At 42.7% G+C, this 21,658-nt stretch overlaps 1 protein-coding gene across 2 annotated transcripts in view; it reads left to right on the top strand.

Moving 5' to 3' along the window:
• Positions 1-16,381, top strand: part of ABLIM1 (actin binding LIM protein 1) — a 190,098-nt gene extending 173,717 nt beyond the window's left edge. Inside the window, exons 17-25 of one of the 2 annotated variants that reach the window (XM_054515522.1) lie at positions 358-498; positions 2,201-2,292; positions 2,428-2,524; positions 3,838-3,911; positions 4,218-4,278; positions 4,980-4,987; positions 6,252-6,326; positions 9,048-9,128; positions 10,335-16,381. In XM_054515522.1, coding sequence (XP_054371497.1) covers positions 358-498; positions 2,201-2,292; positions 2,428-2,524; positions 3,838-3,911; positions 4,218-4,278; positions 4,980-4,987; positions 6,252-6,326; positions 9,048-9,128; positions 10,335-10,448 — 743 coding nt within the window. In that variant the 3' untranslated portion in view covers positions 10,449-16,381. Of the gene's footprint in view, positions 1-351; positions 499-2,200; positions 2,293-2,427; positions 2,525-3,837; positions 3,912-4,217; positions 4,279-4,979; positions 7,963-9,047; positions 9,129-10,334 lie in introns of those variants that run through there. The other variant, XM_054515521.1, reaches the window with a different exon arrangement.
• Positions 16,382-21,658: the final 5,277 nt, after the last annotated feature.

Below are 21,658 nucleotides of genomic sequence, written 5' to 3'. Positions count from 1 at the left end.
AGTTCATCTTCATAAATAATCAGCCCTCCTTAGGAGATATTGGCAAATACTGCTAGGCTGCATTTTCTCACTCTTGCATAATCATTCTTACACCGTGAAACACTAGTAAAATCCAAAGCTGATTTGGGGTTATCTTTGGGGTGGGGCTGTGGGAGGAGAGGAAGCTTTGATTCCAATCTATTGGCAAGCAATAGGCATTGCTTGCTTCAAACTGCAGTTGGAAAAGCAAAACATGAAAAAGTTTGCTTTTGAAAACTAACGTCTTGTAAAGTATAACATTTTGCCAAAATAAGGCTGACTTTGTGCTGCTCCAGATGATTACATAGCCTAAGTTCCCTGATTGCCATCTAGATGCAGCTGCCTTGGCAGCACAGAGCAAGTCCTCCGAGGATATCATCAAGTCCTCCAAGTTCCCAGCAGCTCATGCACCAGCACCCAACGAGATACCAAAGATTGAGACTGACCACTGGCCAGGCCCTCCCTCCCTGGCTGCCATAGGTATGGAAACACAAACCATTCATTTCTGCAGCTCCAAAGGTACTGCTGACCCGGGCACACGGACAGTGCAGCTGCAAAAAGGTGGAGGAAAGGTGGTGTCCACCTGATGCTCACCACAAAGTGTAGTTCTGGTGAGACCACTGAGTGTCTGAGTCTGAAAATGTTGAATTGCACTGAGTAGAAGAGGCTTTGCTAAAGGACTCTGGGATTGATCACACTGATATTAACCCACAAGCAAATTTTTTGAACTCTAGTGGAGTAACTTAAAAAGTGTGGTGTGTCACACAATCCTAACTTCTCTCAGCTATTCCATTTAATCTTTTAAGCCTAAGCTAATAGCAAAAGTTCCACAGAAAACATGATTGTTTCCAACCACATGACTTATTTCATGGCAAGAAGCAATAACTGAATTGGAACAATTAACAGACTAAATAATTCCTGATTTTCAGAGTTACTGTTTCTACAGACTTTATATTTTATATTTTTCTTTTGTGTTGTAGCACTACATATATCTTATTTTCTTTTCTTTAATCCATATGCATCATCAATTTAAATTTTTTTCTTTGTATTTTTTCCCTCTGTTGGGTTTTTATTGACCCCTGTAGCATAAAATAAGCCATCTAGCCTAGATTCATTCCTGAAGTTATGTCTGAAGCACTGAGGTGTTGCTTGATTCAGGTCTCTGTGAGGGAATGTATGGCTTTCTTAACAGTGGGATCTTCACAGGAGTTTTTAGAGGGAAGACACAGGGTGGGAGAGCTCAGAGACCAATTTAAGGGGGCTGCACATGCAGCAGCAGCTTTTTGAAAGCGTCCTTTAGTTGGGATTGCACCTTGACAAACATGCAGAGTCCCTGAGTCACAGGAATAACAACAACATACTTGAAGCTCTGTCATCTACATACTTGAAATGTCTACATACTTTAAACACTGAGTTTGTCTAGCACAGGGTTGGTAAATAACTGTATCAGATAAAAGCCCTGTGCAGAAAATAAATGGAACTGCTGTCTAAATGCTTGCAGCAATAAGCACATCCTATGTATTCATAGGATTGTCCTGGCATCCAGACTGGATTATTTCTTAAGAATATTCAAGAAAATAAAAATTGTTCAATAAAAACTAAGGAATTAAAATGTAGAACACCTGTGCCTTAATTTATTTTAGCTCTATCCAATGAATCAAATTAATTTACTTCATTTTAGACTAAAACCAGTGCCTTGTTTATTTCAAATACTAGTGTTCATTTAGGAGACTAATGTAGTTTCATTTTCCATTTGAAATGTTAATTTAGATTTGCTTCTCTGAGTCTAGATAAAAGAGTAAATGTAAACCAGACTTTAGGTTTTCAGCTGTGATCAGTTGCTGCTGTTATTAAACCCATGTTTCCAGAACCAGCAATGTGAGCTGCTTTCTCTATTAGGGTCAGTCATGACTTTTGTATCCAGGACCATTGCTTGGCTTGGAACTTGTGCATAGTTTAAGTTCTTGTTTAGTTTATAACAAGACTGATAACCACTGGGCAGGCTACCCAAGTGAGTTTTATTAAGAAGGAATTTTGAAAAAGTCTTTTGACTTTGCGAGGAAATACTGCTTTGTTTATTCAGCAAATCAAACTGACCAGTTCTGAACTAGCATTGAAATCTTGGAGCTGCAGTTGAACTGATGCACAAAGCTCTCTCTGTGCTGTGGTTTTGTGGAAGCAGGAGCTGACATGAGACGCAGATCAAGTGGAAGGGAGGAAGATGATGAGGAGCTGCAGAGACGCCGGCAGCTGCAGGAGGAGCAGCTCATGAAGGTGGTTATAAGCTTGTCCTCATGCTGTTTCTGAGCACCATCCAAAAAGTGTCCCTTTGCTTTCTGTAAGCAAATCCTACCACTGTCTTGGCCAGCTTTATTTTATTGATATGTTTTTTTTAATTGCCATTTGTAGCTCAACTCTGGTCTGGGGCAGTTAATATTGAAGGAAGAGATGGAAAAGGAGAGTCGCGGTAGGTCAGCCCTTTCTGCCAGTCGTTACGATTCTCCAGGTAATTCATGGAGGCAATAAAGCTAATCATGAACAATGGGTATAAACAACACAGAATGCACACACCAAGTAAAATACACATATCAAGTATTGTCCCAGAAGAGAGACAGCTGGGAAAGCTGCTTGATACGTGTTTCTGTGGTGATCTGCCCTGAAAGAGTGGCCCGATTCATCACCTTGTTTTGTGAGGGGAGAAATGTCGTGCTTGTTTTTTTAATTAGAAGAAATATGAGGCTGAGGAATTTTCAGGCAATTTTGAGGAGAGAGCTGCTTTAATATAGATATGGAGTAGGGAGAAGTGTTCGGTGACTGTGACATCACACACATGCTAATAGGATGGGTTATTAAGTTACAGCATTTTGCTTACACTGGTGGTTCCTATCCCTGTTTATTCTCTTCTGCCAGGGAAAGATATTCAGCAATATTGGCCAGTGGGGACTGCATATTCCAAACACAGCCAGTGTTTTGACCTGGGCTGACATTTTAATTGGGTGTATTTTGTTCCAAAGCAAAAGCACAAAAGCTAACTTAGATTAGTGACTTAGGTTCTTTGCCTTGTTGCACATTTTGATGTATGGCTGTGGCCTTCTCACATCTCCAGAGAAGGGTTTGGGGGTTTTATTTCAATCTCTTTATTCACCAGCCATTGTAACACAAAAGACATTGTAATACTTTGAGCCAAGAAGAGACAAGATGAGTCTCTCTGGAGTCATCCACTGGAGCAGTTGCCAAGCAAACTAAGATTTCCTTGTGTTCCCTGTTTTATAAGAGTGTTGCCTTGATGGCCTTGGAGAGGATTCCTGTGGCTCTCACTCACTGTCTTTAATTTTTATGGGGCCAGAGGCAACCTGCTCAACTCAAAGCTTATGATTTTTTTATTAACCTTAGCACAGGTTGGAGAACTCCTTTATTTGAGATATGTCCATCCCTCTTTGCAGGGATAATCAGTGCCATCGTCAGTTCAGTTTTGGAATCGGGAGATGCCAAAGCAGATGCCGTGGGTGATCCATGAGCATTATTTTCAATCCAGGGGGGACCGCCTTGATTTTGAGCCTGGGAAAATTAGTGTCCCTTATTAATGGCCTGCCACCATGGCATGATAAAGCTGTTTGTAACTTACAGAATGTGTGGAAGTTTGTGTTGAGTTTGGGACTGAGTTTCTTAAAGTCAATGTGTCTCAGTTGTGTGTATGCTTGGCTCTTTTAACTGTGTATTTTGTACTAGGTGATTCCTCAAATGCTAGTTTTAGTGATTCCTCAAGTGCTCTAGTTTTTTAGTTTCCGTGGGATTTTTCCAGTAAAATATTTTCCCTTCCTCATTCAACAGCACATGCTTCAGCCTCCAAAACCTCTTCTCTCCCTGGGTATGGAAAAAATGGACTTCACAGGGTAAGAAGATGGTGATTTTGACATGTGAAAGGTGGCTTTAATTATCCGTGGTATTTATTTCCATATCAATTGTATTGGATTTTCAGTTTGATAAATGTTCCTTATAAAATCACTTGAAGTCAGACCAAACCTATTTTCCCCTCCCACAAACTACTTTGTTAAAAAGGCAAGAAAGCAAAGGAAGAAATGTTGGAAAATTGAGGGGGAAATAAAAAAAATAAAGCAACTTCTTTGTCCCCATGTACCAACCTTCTTGTAAAGTCTTGAAGTGTGAATTTATGTTCTGTCCCTCTTTTCCTGTTACAGCCGGTCTCCACAGATTTTGGTCAGTACAACAGTTATGGGGATGTGAGTGGTGCTGTTAGAGGTAAGGATGAGGAGCCTTTCACAGTCTATTAGTAATAAATGTAAAAATGTGAGGTTGTTTGATCATTTCTGCTGTTTTATATGAAGGCTGTGGATGTGATTACTTTGTATTTGCTCAGTACATTTTAATTTTCTCTGGCAAACTCAATTAACTCAAAGTACTTCAAATACCTGTTAAAAATGTTGGGTTTATTTTGCTAAATCTGTTATGTGGAGCTGATCCTTGTTCATACTTTAGCATTGGATCAAATGGAAGGCAAATAATGTGTGCATTATCAGGAATATGAACTGAGTTCTGTGAATTTTGTGGTTTTTTTTCTCTGAAAATCACCATCAACTGTGCAGTCTGGAACAATGTCCCACAGTGAAGAAAGGGAGATAATGCCCTCTAATCCCCCTTGCTGCTCATGATCTTCTTTATGACTTTGAGCTGGATGTGGTACCAGTCAGTGCCAAAAAAAAATTGACAATATTATTCATGAAAGTTACAAAACTTGGAGAGTTAATGAAAAGAACTGCAATACTTGGAGTGTTCAGCTCTACAAAGTCCAAAATTAGAAATGTTGCTGGCTTCAGAGAATCAGATGGGATTTCGGAAAAATCAGATATAACAAAAAACAGAGAAGGCTTCTCTGGTAGATTGTGACTGATTCCTGTCTTTCCACACTCTAAAGCTGATGAGATTTCTCTTTTGCTTTTCAGATTTCCAGGTAGAGTACGGGTTTTCATCAATCAACTGACAGCAGAACCTAAAGCAGCTCCTTGTTCAACTCTGAATTTCTGCTACAGGGAAGGGTTTCTTAAGACAATAGCTTTGATTTTCCTGCATGTTTAAGCATAATCACCAATGTAGATCCTTATCAACAAAAAACAGGCACAGCCTCGGATTCCTCCTTGTCACCTCCCCAGAGCTGAGCTGAGACAGCTCACACCTGTTCTGTGACTTGCTCTGTAAAATCCACTCTGTTCCTGTATGAGTTATCTGTAAAAGCCTTCTCTGGACATGTGAGGGTGGATTTATTTCCAGCCTCTCTAGTACTGACCCCAGAGACACGTAGAAAGTCTCTTCCAGAGGGAATTTTCTCTCATACCAGGAGCTTTGAACTCCTCAGTTTTACCCTGGGATTTGCTCTCCAGACAAGATGGCTGATCAGTAGTTTTCTACAGTGCTGCCATCCCAGATGAGCCAGAAAGGAGTGTGCTTGCAAATACAAACCTTTTTACTTCAATTACTGCCTGCAAGGTTTTTTTCAGAATGGTTTGAGTCTGCCTGGCTCCTCAGCACAATCACAATATGAAATGGCAATTTAAGAAATTGTTTAATTACTTGGATAATTTTGTTAATGGCATATCAAAATCATGATGATTGGAAAGAGAATAAGATTATGGGAGGGGAGCAGAGCTGTCCGTGTATTGTGCTCCAAATGTTATTTCCTTAGATTTAGTACCTGTGTCAAAACAGCACCTTTTTACCCCATCCCTGTTTGTGTTCATAGTAAAAAATACCCATTGTAGAGACAAAAAAAAAGAAGGAAATCCCTCAGCTGATACAGTAAATTACAAGTAGGAAAGCCCAGAGGTGTAAGAGTGCTTTCTGTGCAGTTGGGTGGGATCTGAATTACTGCTAGGGAAGAACTAGAGAAGAATTTCACCTAGTCACTGGGGTGGGAGAGGGATCACCACTCTCTTGGGGTTCCCAGGTCCCCTGGAACGTGGTGCAGGTCAGCTCAGTGGGGCTGTCACCAGCCTGAGCAGGGACAGGAGCTGTGGTGCTGAGGGGACTGAAGGATCCCCCTGCCCACCTCACTGGAGTAGTGAACAGCAGCCATGGCAATGATTGAAATAATAAGACCAAGAATTAAGACTTAAAGGAAGTCTCAGGGCAAATTCACCTTTGTCTTCACCACTTCTTGAGTGCCTTTACCCTCTGTGTGTGTAACCTCTGTGTCTGCTGTGTGCCTGTATCTGATGCAGTCCCTCCCGGATGGTCATGTCCCTGGAATGAGAATGGACAGAGGAGTATCTATGCCTAACATGTTGGAGCCAAAGGCAAGTGCAGATGTTACTCACTTTCCTTCAAGACTTTGAAGGTTTTACTGTGAAATGCAGATAAAATATGGGAAATGTCTTAGTTCCCTTGTTTTCTTTTACCTCGCCTCAGCCCCTGGTCCTTATGTGCCAAACCCATCCCTTTGTTCTGGACTGTGTTCTGCAGGGTTAGTGCTCAGGCAGGCTGAGGGCAGGCCTGTGTGATCCCTGGGGTAAGGAAGCTTTTCTAGGGACACAGTGACAGATGTGGAAGGTGCTCCATATAGCTGGTTCTCTGCCAGGCTTTCACCAGCCAAAGCACCAGGCCAAACTCAGATCTGTCCATTTGGAAAAGTGCTGCAGAATATTGTGGCTCACAACACACAGTTGAGGCTGTCTTAATTTCAAAGATTATGGGAAATCTTTGAGTGGAAGTAAGATACCTACATGTCTGTCTGGATCTGTTCCTCAGCTCTCAGCACTGCTAACCTGAGACCTGTCCACAGTGTTGAATTCCCTATATGAGAAACTCTTCAGGAGATTTATTGGAAAAAAGAGACAGTGTCTGCTGACTATAATTTGAGACACAAATTAAAATGCTTTTACAGCTATGTCTAGAGATGCCTGAGTTAAAAATGAATATATTATATTGAGGGAATTCAACCTGGGCTGTGTTTTAAATCTTATCACTTTATTGCTGGTGAACCTTCCATGAAATCATGATTTTGCCAAAGTTACAAGGATCAGAATTTCTGCAGTTAAGTGAGGAGCTCACTTTGCAAACCAGATTACTTCTTGTGCTTCCGAGTCACCTCCAGGCCAACTGTACAAGGCAATAACCCTGGCTGTATAAGCTGAGACCCCAGTGCACTGTGCAGTTACAAGTGGTTTTATATATTATATAAATAAGACTGTGGGGACTCCTAAGATAATGCTTTTTATTCCAAATAATTTCTCTTTTAGTGCAATAGAAATTCTTACAGTCATCACTGCTGTTGATGTACCCAGTGATTTGGGATGCTATTTTGGGTGACAAATTCTGTCAGTATTATTAATGACTAAATTTAATGATTATTTATTAATGGTTATTTTAATTTAAAAAATTATGGGAAATTGCCTGAGATAATAGATCACTTCCTGTTGCTATTTATAAAGGTGATGCCAAATACTCAGGATGTGTGAATTGGCACTGTGTTTATTCATGTCAGTTGTCCAATACTAACTTACACCTGCCAAAATAAAAGAAGCCAATTCAGAGTCAGCATGAAACATATGAAAAGTAAAGATTAATAATCCTAAGAACAACCAGATATTACCGAATGGTTCTCCAGAAAGGACAGAATTTGTGCATCTTGCCAGCCCAGACTGAGACATGCCTTGTTGTGAATATTTAAACATAAAATGTATTTATGACCATAGATCTTGACTTAAACTCTGCCTGTTTAAATATGAAAAGTTACATTTTAGTTTCCTATAATGCTGTTTATAGTAGCCATTTCCAGTACCAAACATAAAAAATGTAACTCCAAGTATAGACCTAATTGTACAATTGTGACAATGTCAGAATCTCGTAAGAATCATATCTCACAATTGGTATGTAAGCACACATTATTTAAATTATTATTACTTACAATAAAATCAGTGGTGTGTTCATTGATGCCTGAATTTATGTTATTTATTATGTTTTTGAAAAGTTCATTGGGATAATTGTTAAAAATGGAATGAACTTAATTGCTGAGTACTGCACAAAAGTTGATTGAGTCAAACTTCTTCAGATGTTGAAATAATGTAATTAATAGCATTTAATAATAGCTCAGCTCTCTCCAGGAGAGTGTTGGTGGTCTAACTCATATTCCCAGTGGGCAACTAAGACTCATAAATGACAGTAAAGGCTGAGCCAGTTGCCACTGAAGTTTCCAGAAAAACTTCATTGACTCGAGTAGGGGTTGGATGAGGGGTCTGGGAATGCTGCTTTCCTACAGAGAAATGCAGTGGGAAGGGCTCTAGAGATGCTCTGGCAGACAGAACATGAGCTCTCTAAGTCATTCCAGGCATGGAAGTGTCTATCCAAGGGAAAAAAAAAATAGAACTGAGTTTTATTTGCCAGGGATGATTCCAGAAACTGATTTTAATATTTTCTGAAATCCTTTCCAGGCAGTGCTGTTGCTATTAGTTGTTTGAATTCTTTAACTAACTAAAAAGGCAAGGAAAACCATGTGATAAATTCTACTGAATGCAGTGGCCCCCACTAATTGATATTCTGCTTATTCAGAGATGATGCTGTTTTTATGCACTTCCATGTTTTTAAAACCCACCCACTGTCAGTCCTTGGGGCTGTCCACACTCTGGCAACCATTAGAGTTAGACCAATGAGTGACAAATGCAATAACTTGAATAAATTTATATGTTGATGGATAAGGAAATACATTGCCTAGAAAGAACTCGGCCTGACCAAAGCCAGCTGATGTATTATATACAGCATAAAAATTTTGGCTTTACAATATGAGGTAGTTCAATGCTAAACAAGTTCTAGATTTGTTCAGATCAGCTTGTTTTCCATACAACTTTAGGAAAAAAAGGATAAGAAAAAAAAAAAAAAAAAACAAACCACCAAACTGATATTTGATTTGCAAAAGAAAACAAATATTTGTGTGTTTATGAAAATGACACACGTTTTGTTCTGTCTGCTTTAGACTATAAGTATAAATATCTCTTTTCCCCCTTTTTATACGTTGTTAACAGATTTTTCCATATGAAATACTCATGGTGACCAACAGAGGGCGAAATAAAATACTAAAAGATGTAGACAGAACCAGGCTGGAGGTAAGAGAAGCAAGTTCCTAAATGCTCTTTCCTGCTAAAGTTGTTTGTTGTTTGTGAAAGCTGAAACACTGAAATGTGGGTCCTGAGAAATGTGGGAAGATTTCTCAGCACTAATCAGGGAAAGAGGGATCAGACACTGGGAGGAAGCAGGTGCATCTCCTGAAACAATCCCCCACATCTCTGTCTCCCTGCTCATAGACTGAGCTTCTCACAATCCCCTTCTGTTTTCAGGCCTTTCATTATATACTTGTGGATTTGCTAAAAGCCCAAAATTGCACAAGTTTCATAAGATCCAGACTGGAATGGAGCAACAGTTTGTTCTTGGACCCTCTCTTAGCTAAGAGTCAGTGTCAGCCATCCTTGAGGACCAAAAGTCTAAGTTCCTCTAACTCATCATGAGTCCTGTGACTTAGTTAGAAGACTGGCTGATATCCAAAAATGCAGGGATTTAAATCTCTGCCAACAAATAAATATAGTTTACAGCTTTGTGGCTTAGGAAGACTTAAGCAGCCCAGTGGAATGCTGGGGATGCTTAAGTCCTTAATCTTCTATGGAGATGAAAGGAAGGAGCCACAAGAATCTGGGTAATTTGGGTAACAATTTGGGTTTATTCCCATTTTTATTATTAGAATTCAGTGCTGTGTTAGATCAGTGCTACAGGGAGACACTTTCCCCATCCAGTGCACTGTAAAGTGGCTGAACAAGAAGTGATCTGTGCACAGGACAGCACCAAAAAGTGTTTCATTAGCAGCAGAGAAGTGTGCTGAACAGTTAGCCTGGCCAGACATCTTCCTTCTCAGAACTTGGAGCACATCAAGCTGCACCCTCTGCAGAGCAGTACTAAAAACCCAATGTCTGTTGGGATTTCCAAAAGCAGAGCTGACTTGCTAAAGCCTGGGACAGGGGTGTGCAGGAGCTGGTCCTGTTCTCTGGTCTGTCACTGCCTGTTGGATGGCTTCAGACCAACAATTTCTCTGTCTCTTGCTTATTCAGCAAATGAAATACTCCCTGATTTATTCCTTGGGCACCCAAGTTCATGAAGACTTGGATATGTGTATGGCCAAAGCATTATTTTTCCAGCAGTGGCTCTTATGCAGCGACATAAAATTCCTGAGGTGCTCCAACCTCCTGTTGTGACTCTTTGGCTTTGACTGACCATTGCCTTTTCTCCTTTTTTTATTCCCTCCTGTTTTTTATTTTTTGAAGCGTCACTTAGCACCTGAAGTTTTTCAAGAAATATTTGGCATGACGATACAGGAGTTTGACAAGTTACCTCTCTGGAGACGCAACGACATGAAGAAAAAAGCAAAACTCTTTTAATCTCCCTTTAAACAAACCCACCACAAATGATGCATAGAATATTGTATCACACAGTCCAAACTGTTTGGAAGCAACTACTTATCCACCAAAAAGGGAAAATCAACATAGTGGCACCTCTGCAAGTTGAACAAGATCAACAATTGCCCTCCTGGAATTCAGGGAGAAAATATCTGGGCTCAGAAACAGCAATGATAGTTTTCAGAGGTGTCAACCTGTTACCTGATATTGTACAAGATAGAAAATTGTTCTGTTCTTCTCCCTCAATGATATTCCCTTTACTTCTCTCCACAATACGATGGACTTTATTGCTAGAGCCAGGAAGTGCCCTTAGGATGCCTTGTAGACTAAAGTAGTTGTAACCACTCCAAGAACTGGAAGAGAATATATACATATATAAATATATATATATATATATGTATGCGTGTTTGCCTGTGTGCACACATGTATTTATATCTCTCCATCTATCTCTGTGTGTGTATATGTGTGTATATATGGAGAGGGACATAGGTAGGTCTGTAGTGAAGGAGAAGCCCCTTGTAACTTATCCCATATGGTCACATCAAGTCTTTCACCCAACAGTTTCTTACTTGGCACTCTTTTGACATGGTGTCTTCTTCGTGTAACACAACCTGTGGTGGTGGGCACTCTGCTCACCTGCAGGACACACCACTTGGATTTCTGGGAAATGGACTCCTTGTAAATATTTGCTAGGATATAAGAAGTGAATTGCTGTGTGTGTGTTGTCAGTCTTCCCTCTTCCACACTTTCTGCTTGAATTAATAAGGCTGGAGCTTAACCAGTCCTTTGAATAATTTAAGATCACTTCAGTAATGGGAATGATGGAGAAGAGTCAGTTTTCTTGTAATTTACTCCAGGAGGTGGGTGCATGGGGGTGGGAGTGGCAGAGTGAAAAAATGCTATTTTAAGTGTGCCCTGGTTTGCATCCAGAGATTTCAGGACTAACTCCCTGCTAGTAATTACTAGTGCAGCTCCTCAGGCTGCAGTGGAGTTGTAGGATTTTACAACGGCAGGGAGAATGGTTCTCTGCAAGCTAACATGCAAATTCATCCCTCTTAGGGAGGAAATGTTTATGAATTGAAAGGTACCATCGAGGTGCCAAGCTCTGCCAATAGAGGCTTTTTGATTAAACTGCAGTAGCTGTTGTCAATATGGCACAGTGCATGGGGCCAAGCACTCATTTTAGTTAATGTAGGTTTTCACTTGTGCTTGGAAAAGAGGGCACAGACTTTTTTTTTTTTTTCCTGTCTTGAAGCATCAAAGCTCCAGCCTTGGTTATTTTTATTTCCCTTTGTGCCTGACTTGGTTTTTGAAGACAGAGTAATCATGCAAGACAGTTTCTGAGCTGCATTGAACTCCTTATTGCTTTCAGTCTTCTTCCAATATGCTGCAGCTTGAAAAACTGCCTGTATATACCTTAACTGCTTCTGGGCAAGTCCTATGCAGAGGAGGACACGAGCACCAAAGTAAATGAATGGATGCAGTGTGGCTGCTTTTTCTCTTCCTTGGTGCTTTACTGCCAATGCATAACTGCACTAATGAGCTCATCTCCTGACAGGAGAGGGTCATTTAGGTTCTGTGTCTGTCAAAGACTATCAAGGTTTCCTTTTTAATGCAGAAACTTCAGGCACTGGAGACATCAGAACCTTTGTATTTTCTGTTCTATGAGACATTGGTGTTAAAATCTGGAAGTCAGGAAGAGGAAACAGTCCCATATAGTTCTGAGATTCAGTATCACTGTGTTGAGTTCTCTGTATCACCAAATGACATTTCACCATGAGCTGTGCAGGACAGCCCAAACCCTGCCTCATCTTTGCTGGTTAGGAAGTCCTGTTGTGACAGATCACTGTGGTTCCTTTGATAAAATCTGAGATAAAGATTCAGTAGGGGAGAGACAGAGACCAGGGCTCAGCACCTGCTCCATGTCCCTGAGGGAATGTGGGGCTGTGGGACAGTGCCACCAAGGGTCTGCCACCATCCCCAGGGAGCAGAATTCCCTGGGGACACTGTGACACACACACTTGTGAGTGAGCTCTCTGAGTGGCACCGAGCTTGCAGCAGGGATCAGGGTAACATATTTCACCTCATTTTTCAGAACACAGATCTGAAAGGTTTTTAGAGGAGCTCTGAGAAGTAAATGGGAGTGCCAGGGGCTCAAAATGCATCTTTGAGTGACTGCTGAAAGCAAATCCATACAGTGAAAGGACAGCAGTGTTTTACACTTACAGACTTTGTGAATGCTGGGGTCTCAGAAATTCAGTGTTTGGTCACCTGCAAGGTGTGTCTTAACCTTGAGACAAACATTTGAGTTTAAATGCATTTAAATTATTTAAATTCTCCACATTTTGTCATCCCACATCCTACAGACACTCGAACTATGAGGCATTACAGGTCTTTTAGTTCAAGTCACCCTGACCATACCCCTTCTAGACCTGAGGAGTTGTTCTCTCAAGGATGTGAGCTGCCAGTCTGCATTTTTCTGTCTCCATCTCTAGGTTACTACTGAACTTCTCACAGCACATATGAACACACTACCCAGTCATTTCAGAAATGACTAAGCCAGGTTGTTTTCTTACCTCTCCCTCCTATGCAAAAAAAAAAAAAAAAAAAAAAAAAAAAAAAAAAAGAAAAAAAAAAGGAAAAAACAAAAAGAACTTAACCTCTTAGCCTGTGAAGAATGGCATGGTAATTTGGATCTGCCTCATCAACTGAGAATTTAAAACTGCAGCTTAAGCTTGGGAAGGAATGAAGAGTAGCCAGTGTAGATGTTGCAGAAACAACTCATCTCTGCCTGGATTTTTGGGCCACTGCTGGCTCCCATCTCACTGGTGTGGAGCAGTCAGTCAATTCACAGCCCTCTGCACTAGACTTACTACTGCTTTACTCTTGACTGAGAACATGAAGGGTTTTCTGAGCTTCAGTTTCATGCCTGCAGTTAATTCTCAACCACCTACATGTAGACACACCCAAGAGATCATCTGTCCACAAAACCCACGCTGCAGCCACCCATGGGGGAGGGAGGATTTCTGCAGTGGGCTCTTTGTGATTGTCACTGCAATATTTTCTGTTCTTTCATCTGGTCTTCCCACCTAATGAAAACAAAATGTAGCCCCAGGGAGAAATTTCTCTGTAAGCAATTAATCATTCTCCTGGTATCCATTGAGTAGCAGTTCTTAGTAATTCCTCTCTTTGATATTCCCTTGGGACATGTCAGGAGTTGGACTAGATGATTTTTAAAGGTCCCTTCCAACCCAAATCATTCTGTGATTCTGTGAATATGCCTTAACACATGCTTTTGTTCTTCTATCTCCTGCAAAGCATTTGAGCTTCTGATAAAGTCCCATCCCATCAATGCTGTCAACACAATGTCATTACCAAGAGGACTAAAAACTAGTTGCTTTTGTCTTCTTCTTTTTTCTCCTTTTCTGCTTTAGGAGTGATGTAAGAGCAAGGCCCAGTCAAACATTGCAGAATAACCCCACGTGTGCACCTGGGGTTAAGTCCACATGGGATTATGTACAGGTGCAGATCCTTGAGCACAGGTGCACTTGTGGCACACACCCTCCCCATTTGCAGCTCATTCAGTTGGGTTGTGGTGTGCTGTGGAAGGTCAGGCTGGGAGGATTCAGTAGCTTTGTGTGGGCTAAGACATCTCTGTGGCTCCAGTAGTGCTTTTACTTCTGTCAAGTCAGGTGTCACCTCTCCTCACAAAGTCCTACAGCCCTAAATCTGTGGGCCAGGCCCTGAATGCTTGTGCCCTTTTCCTGTTGCAGTTGGGAAATGCTTTCTCAGCCCTGTAGCTCAGATGTCCTGCTGTTCAAGAGAGTTCAGCAGCACCTCTTCTGTCAGAGTTAGGTACACTGAAGTTAGACACCTTTTGAAGTGAATCCCTTTCCACAATGCCCATGTCTCCTGGCAGGGTGATGTCAATGGACAGAGAAGGGTTAAGGTCTGGGAAGGAGGAGGGTTGGCATAATCTTGATTTCTGCAGGGCCTGCCAGGGTGATGCTTGGCAGGATTAGAGGAGAACACTGGCATGAGCCTGTAGTACCTGTTTCAGACTGTGGGGAAGTAAAGTTTGGAGTTCACAGCATGTGAGCACCCACACTGAAATTAATGGTATGAAGCTATTAGAACAAACAACAGAACATTAGGTCTCAAATGGTAAAAATATGAACATCCCCTAAACTCCTCAGGGAATGATTTATCTTGGCTCCTCCTGACTTAGGAGGAGATGCTGGCATATTTGGCTTGTAGGGCAGACAAATGAAAACCACCCTTTCTCTCACTCCATGATTCATTGCTTTCCTCTGGAATGTGTTTGTGAAGGAGGATGTCCACATCCTGAATGTTACCTACAGCACTGAGGAACACCAGTCAGTGGTAATGACAATGCAATAAAACACTTGCCGGAAACAAGAATTAAACTAATCTGTCCAAAATGCCACTCATCTTCCCATGCCAGAGGGATGCTTAGGGCTTGTCTCCACTGCCCCCTTCCCCATTCAGTTCTCCCCAGGTCACAGTCTGGTTTGTGCCCTGTCAAACTTTGTGGCCCTGTCAACACACCCACTGGAGTCCAGCATAGACTTCAGGGTAGATGCTTAGCAAGGGCTGGTCTTGACAATATGTGGTACATTTTTACCCCATTGCTGCAAAATGAAGAGCTGGAGAGAGCTCCTGAGCACTGTGACAGTAGCACAATGCACCTTTTTCCCTTAGTGTAGAACACTCCTATCACTGTGGGCTGCAGCATTGCTCTGGCTGGTGAGTTTTGCCTTGTGATTTCTCCCACACACCTTTTTTGTGCTTAATAAAATAAGAAACAACAACAAAAAAAATCCATCACAATGCAAAGATACTGAGTTTTCAGTCAGACAACTCTGCTGGCAGGAGCTGTGTGATGCCCACATTTGGCAGAAGTGTTATTAATTTTAATGTAAGCATCAGTGCAGGAAGTGGGAATGTAATTGGCCATTAATGTTGTTTGCCTGTATGCAAAATAAATTATTTGTTGCCCAAAGGGCTTCTAACAGGAAAATAGATTTCTGCTAATGAGTTGCTCAGAAATGCTCGCCTTTGTGAAGAGGTAATACTTCCATGTGCACTGTGGTCCTTCTTTTGAGGTGAAAGAGAGATGACTGAAGGCAAAGCTGTTGTGTCAGGATCACCACAGTGAGCACAGGTGTTGCTCCCAGGACTGGCAGAGCTGAGGCTCCCAGGACCCTGCCCCTGGGCATGGAAATGCAGCTCTGGGAATCCCAGTGGTGCCTTACCAGGCTGAGTCTCTGGCTCCCTTAGGATGCTTTGACAGCTCCCACTGGACGCTTGCCTGGGCTGTTGTCACTGAACACCTTCAGAATGCACTTGCCCCCAGATGCAAACCCACTGGCACTGCACCCCTGGGGCCAGGGAAGCCTCCGTGCCCAGCCAGGAGCTCAGTGTCACTCCCAGAGCAGCCCTGTCCAAGCACTGAGGCTTGGTCATCATGGACAACTCTTCCTGTAAGGGGGCCTTACAGCTGGGGACTTTTTTTAAGCTTTGGAAACTGAAACTAATTTTTTAAAGGTACACTTTCCTTTAAATTGGTAGATTTTGGCAATAGGATTTTTTTATTATTTTATTTTTCTTTTCTCCTCCCTCCACATGTTACAAACCAGCGTTTTGGGGAGGTGTCCCTGTGTTTTCCATTCATCTGTCTCTTTTTCTGAGTCTCTGTAAAAGTGAATCAATGTCTTGTCTGTACAGTAAGTCTGCTTGTATGCATAATGAGAAGTTGAGCTGGGTTGCTGTTCTGTACAATTAGTGTTTCCACTGTCATACTGCAAACAGCACATATTGCACTCCTGTGCCACTGTAATCTGCATCACTGTTGTACTCAAGTCAATGAATAAAGTTTGGAGCTTTATTCTTAATTTCTGGATTCATGTTGCCTCATTTATTTTGGTTTTTCTTTTTCATTTTGCAGAGTTATAAGAAAGTTCTCTTACAAAATTAGGAAATGCTCTCAAGGAGAGCTCTCAGAGAGGTGAGATATGAATGATAAAGGCAAGACAGGAGAAAGTAAAAGGTTTGAAAATTGTCACAAGGCTTCTTGTAACTAAGCCACTAGAAATAGAAAGATAGAAAATAGATTCATGTAAACCACATAGAAGTGTTATTTTTGTTGTCAATTGATATTTAAAATGACCTGAGATACCAGCAAGGTGAAACAGACGGTGTTGTTGTGTCAGCTTCAAAGGCTAAATTGTTTCCTTTCTTGATGTTTGCAAATTCAGCTAAAATGTTATTCCCCATCTTGAAAATGTTTTATATAATGTGTTGGCTTAATCATCTAGAGTTTAAGCCTGCCTAGCCTGGTGTGGGTGTGGAAGGTGGGGGCTGGTGCCACCCAAGGGAATTGGGTGTTTATCACACCCATCCTGTGCTGAGCTCCTGGGGTCCGGCAGAGCAGGGTGGCGGCAGAATTGAGCACACAGCCCCTCCAAGGATGGGTGCAGCACAAACCCTGCACAGTCCCTGAGCCTCCAGAAAGCCCCTGCAACACCAGGATCTGTGCCCTGCTGATACCAGGTTCTCCATCTTCTCTCTCAGCCCTCTGAGGCTCCTCCCTTGCCCTGCCTTGATGTTCTGCACAGGTTCTGCCTGTGACAAAGGTAAAGCTTCCCCAGGGCTTTACTTCCATGTGCTGTGTTGAGTGTTTAATGGCTGAGTCTCAGATGAGATGGGGGCTCAGGTTCCTGCTTGGAGACCAGCAGCTGGGGAATTTGATACCACTGTGAAGTTACCCTTTAGCAAGGTTCATACCTGCCCTGTTCACTTCCCAGGCCATGCCTGGATCTTTGCTGTGCTCTGTGTGTTGTGACTTGCACAAGAGAAACTTCTCTCTGAAAAAATCCAGCAAAACAGCCTGGTGAAGGTTAGAGGAGTCCTTACTTTGGATTGCATCTCTGGGCATCTCCTGTCACCCTCCCTGGGTATCTTCAGTCCTTCAGGATGTAAGGAAGTCTGTGCATAGAGTACCTGCTTAAAAAACCACAAGTGTAAGTCTATGATTTGGCCTTGCAACTTCTCTTGAAAGTTTCCCAAGCACAGAAAAAACTCAAAACCCAAAATCTCCCTTTTGAGTTTCTTGAAAGTCACCAGCTGGCAGCCTGCTCCCTCCCTGTGACCGTGTTCACTGGGGTCTGAGGATGAGGGAAGAGATGAGGATCTGACTCCATGTTTCAGAAGGCTTGATTTATTATTTTATGATATATATTATATTAAAACTATACTAAAAGAATAGAAGAAAGGAATTCATCAGAAGGCTGGCTAAGAATAGAAAAAGAAAGAATGATAACAAAAGCTTGTGTCTCAGACAGAGTCCGAGCCAGCTGACTGTGATTGGCCATTAATTAGAAACAACCACATGAGCCCAATCCCAGATGCACCTGTTGCATTCCACAGCAGCAGATAACCATTGGTTACATTTTGTTCCTGAGGCCTCTCAGCGTCTCAGGAGAAAAAATCCTAAGGGAAGGATTTTTCAGAAAATATCATGGCTGCACCTCCCTGCAGCAGCAGCTACAGTGAAGTGCCAGCCCTGGGACATGTCCTGCCAGCTGGACATCCCAAGCAGCAATTCCCTGCTGGGGATCTTTGCCCTGGCAGGGTTATGGAGCAGTTGCTCCACCGCAGCCTCCCCCAGACCAGAGCATTGGGAAAATTATCCCTGACTGCACTTCTGTGTGTAGAGCAAATTCACAAGGAACTGTTCCAGTCATCAGCCCCACAGTGTGACAGTGCCAGCCCACCTAAGCACATTTTTAATTTCTCTCCAGTTAAATACACAAGCCCACTGAAATCTAAGTCTAGGATTGCTTTTTCTTTTTTTTAATTGTTAGCCCATTTCCCCCTGCTCCCCTCCTCCCCACAAGTAATGTGAAGTTTATGACCCCTGAGTAATGACTGTGGAATGCTCTGCATCCTACAGCCATCTCGAGGCATCTGGCAATGGGAATCTTCACAGCATGTAAAAAATACACAGATAATACCATTGTAAATAACTCAGATCAAAACAAGTCAAATGTCAATGCTAATTTGCTGTCAAGTATAGCCCAAGACCACTTCCTCCTGCAAGAAGAGAGACCCAGTTCCCAAGTGTGTCTTGCTCCCCACCAAAAGAAGCTTATTCTCCACCAAAAATCTCTCCAAACTCTGAATTAACAAGAGTGGAGATTTTTTCCCCTTTGCTGTTTTGTTTTTTCTCTAGCTTTTGTGCCTGTCTGCTGCAGAGTCCAAGGCTGGGAAATGAAACTTCAGTTTTGCCTGACATTTTTCTATTGTAAAAAAAGGACTCTTGGGAGAGATATTTACTGTTTTCTATGGCTCAGTCAGAGGGCAAGAGAGAAAAGTTGTTCCAGGAGTCCCCATTACAAAGCATTTTTTCACATAGGCTCACTTTTATTTTTTAAAGGCTGGGAGATGAAAGAGCCAGCAGCCCTGGAACAGGAAGTTTGCTGTACATCCAAAGGTCAGGTGGGTCTCAGACAGTCACTGCTTCCAGCTCTTTTGTGTACACACTGCAGATTAAAATGGACATCCCAGGCTGCATGTAGCCATGGCAGTGATGGGGGCCCACGGGTTTGGGGGGAAAGGAAGAGAGGGGAAGCAGGGAAGCAGCAGAGCACAGCCTCTCCTCAGGCTGGGATTTCATAAGACAAAGCACTGGGTGGCTGTTCAGCCAGCTTAAGGTATTCCCACGCCCCCACAGCTTTTCCCTGCCATCAGATATGTCAGCATGACTGCTTGTGGGGTCACTCTCAGTGACATTCGGGAACTGATCCTTCTTAGAAAAACATTTTTTTACTTTTTATTTCACTGCACAGCGTTGTTGGGGTTTTTTTAATATTTTTAAACCGAGTCAGTTCCCTGCTCCGAGTGTATCTCCCAAAATAATTGTGCTGGGCATGAAAAATGGGGTGGGCACCAGTGAAGAGTGGCGTCTGAAGGAAAAGCAGAGCACAGTGAACAGCCAGTGATAGTGCACTCTGTGTGTCAGGAAATCTGTCTCAAGTCCATGGCAGAGAGGGCAGCTGGTAGCATTCCCCTTGTCCCTGCCATTCCAGCAGTGCCAGCACACCTTCTGTGACTGTCCATTGGAAGGGTGGCATTGTCTCCAGGGCCTTTGAGGGTCACACTGCAGAGCCAGGTGTGTGCCAAGTCATGAGTGTTTCAGCTGCTGCCCCAGTATGAAAGAGGGAAGGAAGGGAATGGACTAAACCCCACCTTCAGCCTGCACCTTCTGGAGGAGAAGGCTGTGCTGCTGGCAGGGGAAGGCAGGTGCACACCCTGAGGGTTCCATGGCCTGTGCCAGGCTGCTGTTCAGGGCAGGAGCTGGGACAGAGCCCTGCCAGGCACACTTGCTGTGTAATGTAATGTCTCTGCTAAAACTGTGGCAGGACTCTTTGCACATAGGTCAGGAGAAGATGATCTCTGCAGAGCTGAGTTCCTCCCAGTGAAATTCCCAGCCTCCAACGCTGGCATGAGTAAGGGGCTGGATGTAAATGAATAGAGCATCCCTGGGCAGCCAGTGGAGAAGCATCAAAAGGTGAGAGAGGTCTGACAGGAGCAGACTGACACATTTGGAGGCTGATTTTGCTGCTTGGGCTCTCCACACTTCTCTATTTCCCATAATTTGGGCTATCCCAGCCCCCACATCTCCAGGCAGTGGAGGGGAGAGTCCATGGTAGAACCAAACCTCTCTGCAGGAGTAGCCCAGCAATGGTGCCAGAGGGAAACAGGGCTCCCCCTTGACTGCCTCTCCTGGATTTAGGCTAGATACTGCAGGGGAGACAAAATGCAGCTGACTCCATTCAAGGAGTTCATTGACACAGGCTCTGAGGCTTTATGTGAACCAAAGTGTTTGCTGTGAAGCAGGAGACAAGGTAATAATTGAATCAGGGCTCACAATGAATGAGCTGCTGCTGAGAAATGCCTCCTTTACAGCCCTGATAGACTCAGATGCTCAATGACTGCCAGGAGCAAACTCTGTGGTATCTCAGCTCTTACCCTAATTACCATTTACAGAGGAGTTGCTAGATGAATGAGGACTGCAGTATAAAGGACTTTAGTAAGATTTATTGATGGGACTACATAAATAATTCCCCTTGCAATGATCCATTTAAGACCACAGATATTGTGGGAGGAGGAAAGCCACTGTTTGATATTTTGAATGATTTTAAAGTGTGTGTTTTATTTTTATGTTTCAGCTATTGCTGTTCCCTTAAAAAAAAACCTCGCCCTGCCACCTAGGTTTGTGAAACAATAGTAGGTAATTGAATATAAGCTTCTTCTGAGGCCAGTAAATATTGGATGATAGAAATGATTCTATGATAACTGGTCTGCCATGGTGCTCAGGCAGCCCAGAGCATAATTCTTCAATGCCCTAATGTTGCTGTGACCTCTTGGCACTCAAAGTTGGCGTTTTCCGTAACTCACTAATTGTTCAGCTTCCTGAAAATTACGTGTGTGCTCTTTCTCCCTTGGGAGCCATCCCAATAGAGGACCCTTTGGAGATTTTTCCTGGGCCTGGCCAGTTTGAGTGAAAATGGAGGTGCCAACAGGGCAGGCAGATCACCTGGGGGGTAAAGCTGGCTGAAAGATTGACCCTGTGAAGAAAAAGTGAGTAACATTTAATCATATCAGCAGTTTAATCATATCATCATATCAGCCTCGACATGCAGCCAGCCCACTGCCAGTGCTGACACAAGGAAAGGGCTTCACCAAAGCAGAACTGAGCCCCCTGCAGATCCCAGGATTTGACTTCTTCTCCTCATGGCGACACCCAGGAATGCTGACCCCAAATTAACTAAACTTAAATAAACCAAATTTACTAATCATCACCCCAAATGCCTTTAATTGGGACATTAAAGATTAATGTTTAAAGATTAATTAATTGCCCCATTAAAGATTAAATCACTGTGGAATGGAGTAAACCAAAACAAATTTAAGACACTTGCAGTCTTAGTTTGGTAGGATATTCTGCAGGACCCTTGAGAGATACTAAAGCTGCTGTGGCTCTCCAGTCACCACTACTCCTCTGCTGTGTCACCTCCTGCTGCTGCAGCACTGATGCCTCTGAAGATGTCAACACTGTGTGCAAACACTTGCAGGTTACTTCAAGAAACGTTCCTTGGTGGTGCTGTGGC

The sequence above is a fragment of the Molothrus ater genome, chromosome 8 (genome assembly GCF_012460135.2).
Source record: "Molothrus ater isolate BHLD 08-10-18 breed brown headed cowbird chromosome 8, BPBGC_Mater_1.1, whole genome shotgun sequence".
NCBI classification, from domain to species: Eukaryota; Metazoa; Chordata; class Aves; order Passeriformes; family Icteridae; genus Molothrus; species Molothrus ater.
This window is presented reverse-complemented; position numbering and strand designations above follow the sequence as displayed.